Source organism: Cylas formicarius, unplaced genomic scaffold, assembly GCF_029955315.1.
Source record: "Cylas formicarius isolate icCylForm1 unplaced genomic scaffold, icCylForm1.1 PGA_scaffold_4__25_contigs__length_36172078, whole genome shotgun sequence".
NCBI classification, from domain to species: Eukaryota; Metazoa; Arthropoda; class Insecta; order Coleoptera; family Brentidae; genus Cylas; species Cylas formicarius.
The window spans coordinates 28,500,471-28,510,150 of record NW_026844334.1 but is presented as its reverse complement, the minus strand read 5'-3'; the positions used below and the strand labels follow the sequence as shown (position 1 = coordinate 28,510,150).

The following is a 9,680-nucleotide window of genomic DNA, read 5'->3' as shown; positions in this document are numbered from 1 at the left end:
AATTTGGGTTTCATCTTTATTTAAAACAAAATTATTGGCACCAAACTATCTTTCGCCTAGATCTGAAGCAGCTTTTGAAATATCAGGCAAAGTTTGAATATCAAGTCATTCACATATACAATAAACAACAGCGGATCTAGAAATGAGCATTGTGGTACTCAATATTTTAGTTTTGGTTAGTGTGTTGACATCCCCTGTTGCAGCCCCTCTCGGCCACAAAGTTATTGCGAGGTAGATTACTTCTTAAAATTCATTTGTGCATTGTTAGCGGAGGGGAATCGGTATTATTAGTTCAGGTTGCGTCAATACCGTATATCAGCATGAGTTGCCTTGGTAACCAATAATAACCGATTTGACTACGTCAACGGAAATACTGTACTTTGAAAAGATAATTACTTCGATTTTCTCGAAAAATGACGGAGAGATTGATTCCTGCTGTAAGCACCCTGGTGAAGTACGGCAATCCATTTCTTGTAGTGAACAGAGTAATTGACCAGCCGTCAACGTCTGAAGTAAGTTCCCTGTGTGTCTAACATTTTGAGTTTTTTCTTAATATTTGTGAATTACGCCTTCGGGGAAGAAGTTAACAGACTGCAGTTTCTGAAAAATGGTTGCGATAACGTTAGTTGACAAGGGATTTCAAATTAATTAAATTAACATTTGTGTTTCGATATTTTAGATTTTGTTGCGTAACAGATTAGCCATTTTTGAGCACTTGTCGCATTGTGAATTTCTTTTTTTCAATATTTTCTTATATCGCAATTTGTGCACGGTAGAGAGTTTTTTTTAACTTTTTTCTAAATATATGTTGACTTATTTGTATAATTACACACTTTTATCCGGAATCATTACCATAAATTAGGATTGTATTTCTGTTGTTTAGAAGCCTTAGTAAATACAAAACATTTTTTGCGGAAATATATCGTTTCCATTTCCGGGCATTTGAAACAGATGTTTTCTCTGAATTCTTAATGTTTTGCTGTACATAAAAATTAAAAAAAAAAAATACGAATAAATTTTAATAGCCAAAATTATTTACATTAAAATTGCTTTTTGCTTTGGATTAAAATTTATTTTAATTTTCAATTGAAAAATCGCGACTTTCTTAAATGACGCACCATTTTTTTTCTTTTACTAAGTATGTAATATAACTATTTTTAATACTTTGCTATTTATTTTAGCTTTTATAATCCTTTTAAAATGTTAGTTAGTCAAGACAAAACTGTTAGCCAACAAAAAATGAATAGGAGAAAAAACTTTGTTGGAGCCGTAGATATTGCAACATATTGTGATTAGCAATTTTGCTTAAAATAACGACCAGCTTTTAAATTAATGGAATATGGAAGGGATGTGATATTTGTGTTTTCTAGTGGTGAAATTAACGCTAAATTGGCATGTATCTTATAAGCTAACTAGTTGTTCGAAATTGCCTCTTTGGTTGCATTACGGTCTATCACTCTCCGTTTTTCATATTCAGTACTACCGCCAGCATCAAACCGTTCCATTAAACACTGATGGGATTGTCTAGTTGGTATATGTCTATTATTGTACTTCGCCTTGTTATGTTTTACTGCCAATTATTTTTTCCCTCCTTACCCACTATATAAATAATATCAATCCATTCAGCTTTAGGAAAATCCATACTTAATGTTCTTTAATTTACTGACACAATTTATTTACTCAGTTGTTAAGCAAAAATTTTACAATGTTATTAAAAATATTAAGAATTGGTATATGAAATACTTAATAAAAGTTGTAGGTTTTTGTAAGATCTTTCAGAAAATATGTGGTTTGCCATATAAGAAAATCGAGATTTTTCAATTTAAAATGATCCAAATATATTCGTTTATTTTGAACACCCTGTAACATCTAATTAATAACGCTAAAATAATGGTGGTATCGTAATTTGTTTGCAGGTGTGAAAACTAGTATTTTAAAAAAAAAATTAAAATATTGGATTAAATATTTAGGTATGTATTATTATTAATAAAAAAAGTTGAAGAATTTCAAAATGACGTCAAAACAAAATATAAAAATAGAGTGTTGGTCCATTTAAAAAAATGCATGTTTTATTCGTCACTCGTTTTTGAACTACCCTGTATGTAACTTTTGTATTTACCATTTTTCACTGTATGTATTTCTTCATGTGTATTCACACATTCACCTGTATTTCATTATTGTATCGATTTTTTTTTACTTAATGATTTTATCTAGGGTTCTCTTTGTTTTACTTGAAGGATTGTAAATATCATTAGGCAGGCAGTCGTAGTTTAACAGGATATCTGAAGTTACTTCATTTAACAATGTCTAGTCTAGTTAAAGAATGAAAAATACCAGGAATGTATTATGTAGTACATAATGGTTCAAAAATGACAACAACTTGACAATAATTCCGATTTAATATTATTAGTCTCATTGTTTTAACACTACTGAGGCAGGGATCGTAAACGTTCTATAATTAAGAAGTTGCTACGTTTGTTATAAATGTGTCCTTTCATCTGAAATCTATAAATGAAAAGTAAATGCGAATGCGTTTAGGCGGAAGACATTTCCAAGAAGGTCCCCTTAACGGCTGACGAAAGACGCGTGACGGAAGAAATACTAAACACGATATTGCCGCCAAAAGAGTGGGAAGAAGATGGACAGCTTTGGAGACAGCAAGTATCTACAACGCCAGCCACCAGATTAGATGTTATTAATTTACAAGAACAGTTGGATATGCGGCTACAGCAAAGACAGGTATTTCAACTTTCCTTTTTTTTCAAACATAATGCTAAAAATAAGTGTTTAAGCTGGCACCAAAAAAACATTCTGTAAAGCTTTTCAAAATTATATGTAATATACCAGCAGCTCACTATTTCGGGATCGTTTAATATCTCAATAACAGTTTATTTTATCAAAAAATTTTAAATACAAAAGTTCTCTTTATGAGCGTGTGCATGAGATGATAATAGTTGCCAAGGTATGAGTATAAGTATTATACAACATCTAATTTGATTAATTGCATCTTTTAACCATTTACCATTTTATTATATATTACCATTAAACCACTTAATTTTTTTTCAGATTCGAAACTCTGAATATTATATGACGGGCTGCATAATATCATTTTTCGTAGATTTAGTTTATTATTAGATTTATTATACTCCTCCCTACACATATTTGCAATGTTTTCTGGTTGTTTCATATGTTTTATTAAAATCTGTCAGGACCCAAAGTTTATTAGATTAGCATTGATTTTGAGAAAGTTTGACATACTTTTAGTTTTAAGCGGGTTAGGAGGCTCTAGAACTGACCACTTAGATCGGCTGATTTGAAGTCCTTGGATTTCTACAGCATTAGTTTTGAATGATGTTACATTATTTCTAACACAACACTCGTTCACCATTGTTAGTTGTTGATAAACGCTTATACCATACACTTAAGCACAAGAATAGCAATTAACTATTTTGCGATTGATTTCTTAAATTAATAAATCTATATTAATAGATTTGGATAGATATATTTTTCGAGAAAGAGAATGGGGAGTTAAATTGTTTTGGGGTAGATTACGAATTTAAAAAAATCTCAAGTTACAAAAGAAAAATAAAAATTCCCAAAATAACATAGCTTTTCCATGAGCAGATAAAGCAATAAACATAATAGACAATATTCTCATTTAGAAACAAACTAAGCCCATCATAAAATAAGAGTTAATAGAGTTTAGGCAAAATTGTTTGGAATTTAATTATCAATTTTACATTTCCGAAGAAGGATTAATTATTTTTCCAAGAAACTTCCACAGGCTACTGTAATACTTTTTACAAAACTGCTGGATTCCTCCTGAAGAAGCCAACAGGATAATTGGCGACTTACTCTGTACCTTCTTTTATATTGACTGAAGGGGGCGGAGCTGAGAGGCATAAACACCGTCTCCAATGACTGATTCCCATATTGGTGGCAGTTAAAGGCCTGGGCCGCGGTTAAGTTTGTTAGGTTGCTTATATATTTCTATAGACTCTCGGATTTTGATTGCATTTGATTACATAAAAGAATTTTAGTTTAATCGAATAAAATTGTATATCCGGTTTCGTGATTGTGTTCGGCAACTGTTGTTGAGTTTATTCTCTAGCAAAATATCTAGCTTTCTTATTAAAACCATTTACAGGGTTATCCACGTATTGGATAAAAAATGCAGAGCGTCGTCTCTCGTATTCAGGTGTCCGGACTTTTCTAGCTCGACGGCCTGTCGTATAATCCTAGTCCTAAAATCAGGAATATTTGTTTGCAAGTATCGAAATCAATTGTATGGCTTGTCTGGTGTTGGTGCTGAAACAAAGCAGATTTTGTTTGTTTGTTTCTTATGGTTAAACGATGTTCCTCGAGCCTGGCTGAAATCCTTCTGTTAGTGTGTCCCACATACGTCAGGCTGCACGATCCGCATGCTACACTGTATACTCCTTGGTTTTCCATAGTAATTTTTTGTTTTGGGTTTCTTAGTTTTTCTCCGATGGTATGATTAGGTTTGTATGCCGTTGGCATGTTGTGTTTCCGTAATATTTGGCCGATTTTGTCAGTAACCCCCTTGATGTATGGCAGGACAGCGACCGATCTTCGATGGGTCTCGTCCTGCACTCTCTGCTGCGGCTGTTGTTGTTTACTGATTGCCTTGCTGATGATGCGCCTTTGGTATCCGTTTTGTCGAAGACAAGTACTAATTTTCTTCAGTTCTTCATCTCTGTTCCTCTCGTTTGTGAGCCTGAAGGACCGAGCAATTAATGTATTTGCCACTGCCTGTATCTGTGATGGGTGGTGATGAGATTTAGCGTTCAGATATCTATTAGTGTGTGTTGGTTTTCTATGGACAGTGTGTTCCAAGTGTCCATCTTCGGTCCTTGTGATGTGCACATCTAAAAAGAGCAGACTGTTATCCTCTTCAAGTTATATTGTAAATTGAATCCTTGGGTGAATGGAATTCAGATGATCTAGGAATTTCAAAAGCTCCTCCTTGCCAAAAGGCCATACAACAAATACGTCATCAACGTATCTTGTCCATAGTTTTGGCTTCAGATTTGCCTTCTCTATTGCTTTCTTTTCGAAGTAAATCATGAAGAGGTTGCCAATCACAGGTGAGAGAGATGATCCCATTGCTGCTCCATCTACTTGTCTGTAAATTTTCCCGTTATACATAAAGTAAGCATTTTTCAGGCAATGTCTTGACAGATCCATTATGTACGGCGGAAGATCTTCGTTTTCTTCAATAAGCAAGAGTGCCTCTTCTACTGGAATGCTCGGGTAGAGGGATTTGACATCGAAACTTGCCATAATGTCGTCCTTGACCATCCTGTGAGAACCTAAAATCTGAGTGAAATGTTCTGAATTTTTAACATAGGAATCTGCCTCTTTCACTATGGCCAGATGTTTTTCCAGCGTAATGGTGAGTTAAAGGCGCTTACGATTGGACGCAGAGGAACCCCGTCCTTATGGATCTTTGGGAGCCCGTAGAATTTTGGACAACGACTCGATTTTTCCCTCGGAATAAGTTTCTTCTTTGTATCCTCGTTTATTGATGAATCGAGAATTTTGGACTTAGTTGCTTTTTCCAAAAATGTCGTGGGATCTCTGGTGACTAGTTTGTATATTGGGTCGTTCAAAATATCCTCCAATTTTGCATTATAATCCGACGTATTCATGACGAAAGTGGCATTTCCTTTGTCTGCTGGCATTATTAGAATGTTTTCGTTTTTGTTTCGATTCCTTAAGGCTTTCATTTCTTCTCTGCTTAAGTTTGGTTGCGGTGGTTTTGACTGTCTTAAGACTCTGGCGACATCTTGCCTAATTAACTCCGCATCTTGTTCGTCTACGAAAGACTTGCTTCGACGTTGGAAACGATCTCTTCGACGGGTACTCTTTTTGGAGCAATTGCATAGTTGAATCCTTTATTCAGTACGCTGACTTCTGTATCGGAAAGATCGTATGCTGAAATATTATGAACTGTACTGCTTCGGTTTGTATTTCGCACTTGTCCTGATTTTTTGGAATTTGACTGACTAATTTCTTCTACAGTTTTTTCGACGTGATGTTCTTGTCTTACTCAGTGCACCATGATCTTAATAATTCTATGCGGTCCCACAGCAACTGATGGATCTCGTTGCTCAGTTTCAGGTGGAGTCTGAAAAGTTGTCGCTCAGTCTCACTAATTTCGTACAGGGTTCGCCTGATCTGGTCTTGGAGTAGGGCCTTGCTAGCTTTGTCCAGGATAGCTTGTGTCTTTCTGGTAAATGTTGGCATCAAGTTCTGGTTGCGGCAATTTATAAGAAAATTCAAGTTGCATAGCGAAATAACCCTCCTGTCTTAGTTTTTCATAACACTTGGTGGCTGTAAAGGTTTTCTCCCCGTAAAGGTGTATGATATTTTCACGTATTGATTCACCAATATGGGAATCAGTCATTGGAGACGGTGTTTATGCCTCTCAGCTCCGCCCCCTTCAATCAATATAAAAGAAGGTACAGAGTAAAATGCGAACCAGTTTCAGTGAAGCTTTAACGAATCCAACAGGTTGATTGGCGAAACGTTAGCTAGTTCTTCTGGACAAAAACTGATGCACGAGGAATCCAAAAGACTGAATGGGTTGACCATAATTAATCCTTTTTACAAAACTTCTGCATTCCTCCTGCCTCGGTTTTTCCTGAGGCGAACTTCGCCAAGTCGCCAAGTCGTCCTGTTAGATTCTTCAGGAGGAATCCAGAAGTTTTGTAAAAAGTATTACAGTAGCCTGTGGAAGTTTGTTGGAAAAATAATTAATCCTTCTTCGGAAATGTAAAATTGATAATTAAATTCAAAACAATTTTGCCTAAACTCTATTAATTCTTATTTTATTTTATGACGGGCTTAGTTTGTTTCTAAGTGCTATTGTCTATTATGTTTATTGCTTTATCTGCTCGTGGAAATGCTATGTTATTTTGGGAATTTTTATTTTTCTTTTGTAACTTGAGATTTTTTTAAATTCGTAATCTACCCCAAAACAATTTAACTCCCCATTCTCTTTCTCCAAAAATATATCGGTCAAATGAAGAAACCTATCCATCCAAATCTATTAATATAGATTTACTAATTTAAGAAATCAATTGCAAAATAGTTAATTGCTATCCTCGTGCTTAAGTGTATGGTATAAGCGATTATCAACAATTAACAATGGTGAACGAGTGTTGTGTTAGAAATAATGTAACATCATTCAAAACTCACGCTGTAGAGATGAAAATCCAAGGAATTCAAATCAGCCGATCTAAGTGGTCAGTTCTAGAGTCTCCTAACCCGTTTTAAACTAAAAGTATGTCAAACTTTCTCAAAATCAATGCTAATGAGAATAAACTTTGGGTTCTGACAGATTTCAATAAAACATATGAAACAACCAGAAAACATTGCAAATACGTATAGGGAGGACTAAAATAAATCTAATAATAAAATAAATCTACAAAAAATGATATTATGCATCCCGTCATATAATATCCAGGGTTTCGAATTTGAAAAAAAATTACGCGTTCTATCACAAAATACACCAATACCACACTTGCCACTAGTGTCCTCCCTTACATTCAAAACATCACTGACCACATATCAAAAATTCTAACGAAATATAACGCCAACACCAGATTTACCACTTGTCCAAAAATCTCTCAACATCTTCGATCCGTCAAAGACAACTCTTTGAGGTGCCAGGAGTTTACAGCAGTCCATGCATATGCGGCAAAGAATACATATATTTTACCACTTGGAATTAAAATTGATCCAAAAAGTTATCTTTTGTAAAATGATTTATGTTTTAAAAAACACAAGCCTAACCAAGTTAATATCTGTGATAAAATATCTTGGTTCCCCACAAACCTTAATATGAAATTATTAGAGATTAAGTTGATTTGCTAACTAATTATTTAGTGTGTCAAGATACCCATAAAAGTAAAAACATGTTACCTACGATTTTTGATAAAGTATTTTTGAAAGGGGTAGTAGTTCAATCTGTCTCAAATCAGTAGTTCGATATATGACGTCAGCTGCCGACGTCGGGTCGTCTATGACGATGTCAGTGCTACGTAAAAATGCTTGTTGGGTTATCTTCAACAGGATGTCGAAAATTGACGAGATATTATTTTATTTTCAAAGTTTTTTATTTAAAAAAGACTCTGTATATTATTTATGGTCAGATGCAGAATAATACCGTATTAATTGGATATGTTCCCTATATCTATTTTCAAAGGTTTTCTTATTATTTTATATTTTCTATTTTAACGTGATATTTTGCAGACAATGAAAGATACTTTAGTTTTAAGAAATAACAAGAAGAAATGGAAGAAATGCAATATAATTAGTACTTGAAATCAAAATAGAACAATAAAATTCAGAATATGATGATCCACGAAAGATATAAAAAAAAACTGGAACACAAGCAACAAGAAATACTAAATGAAGGCAAACCATATCATTACCATAATAATAATAATAATAATAATAATAATAATAATAATAATAATAATAATAATTATAATAATTATAATAATAATAGAATAGAATAGAACTTTATTAATCATTCAGATAAGTCACAAGAACAACAAATGGTACGTCAAGAGTATGGCAATTACATTGGTTACCGCAGTGGGAAAATATATAAAAAAACATTAATAAAGTACACACAACTTGCACTAAATTATACAAAATACTTCAAGATAATAGATAAGATGTAAATAATACATAAAGTGAAAAGTAAACATATAGATAACAAAGTCACAAAGCCACAACACAACACCGTAAGACAACACACTATGCAGTAGGCCGAAGTAGGCCGTTCTTAGGGCCAATTTTGTTAAACAGTGGCTGATATGCCGTCGATTTGGCCGGTCCATAACGAATCCCAGTAGAGTAATATTGTCTTGATGAAGAAAGTCTACTTTGCTACAAGAAAAAGTGAGTTCTTGAGTTTTATGTTGGTTAAGGACTAGATTGTTTGCAGAGAACCACTGCTATAATAATAATAATAATAATAATAATCCCCTTATCTGTATAACATCATAGCAAGCTACTTCGAAGATAGGCGTTTAAGCATAGGTGAGGCAGCGCAAATGGACGTCACATGCGGGGTCCCGCAGGGATCAGTAATAGGTCCAACCCTATGGAATGTGTATTACAACGGTGTATTCCGAATTCCTGTTCCAAATGGTATTACCCTTGTCGGATATGCTGACGATCTGGCTATCTTAGCAGAAGTAAAAGGAGCCGAGATAATGGAAACAGTAACCAACCATGCCCTTTACAATGTCACGGAATGGATGAAATCTAAAAACCTGAAATTAGCCCCCCAAAAAACGGAGGCAGTCCTACTTGTTGCTGCAAGGAAAGTTAAAAACATTTCAGTCACAGTGGAAAACACAACAGTTCAGAGTCAGGAAGTAGTCAGATATCTAGGTATAAAACTAGATAGAAACATGTCCATGGGGGCCCACATCAGAGCCGTAACAGAAAAGGCCAACAAGGCCTTGAACAACATCAGTCGCCTTCTACCAAAAGTGAATGGGCCTCGTGAAAGCACCAGGAGGATATTATGCTCAGTAGTGACTTCAATACTACTATATGGCGCCTCAATATGGGAGCAAGCAGTTGAGAAGAAAGGGTAGCCATAAGAGTCTCCGAAGCATACAGAACAACTTCCA

At 34.5% G+C, this 9,680-nt stretch overlaps 1 protein-coding gene across 3 annotated transcripts in view; it reads left to right on the top strand.

The window, feature by feature from the left end:
* The first annotated feature begins 242 nt into the window (after window positions 1-242).
* Window positions 243-9,680, top strand: part of LOC132700985 (33 kDa inner dynein arm light chain, axonemal) — a 56,283-nt gene continuing 46,845 nt past the window's right edge. For all 3 annotated transcript variants that reach the window (XR_009618704.1, XR_009618703.1, XM_060668590.1), the window contains exons 1-2: window positions 243-512; window positions 2,539-2,739. Coding sequence is in view for 1 of the 3 variants with exons in the window: in XM_060668590.1 (XP_060524573.1) it covers window positions 414-512; window positions 2,539-2,739 (300 nt within the window). In the remaining 2 variants the exon portion in view is untranslated. The remainder of the gene's footprint in view (window positions 513-2,538; window positions 2,740-9,680) is intronic.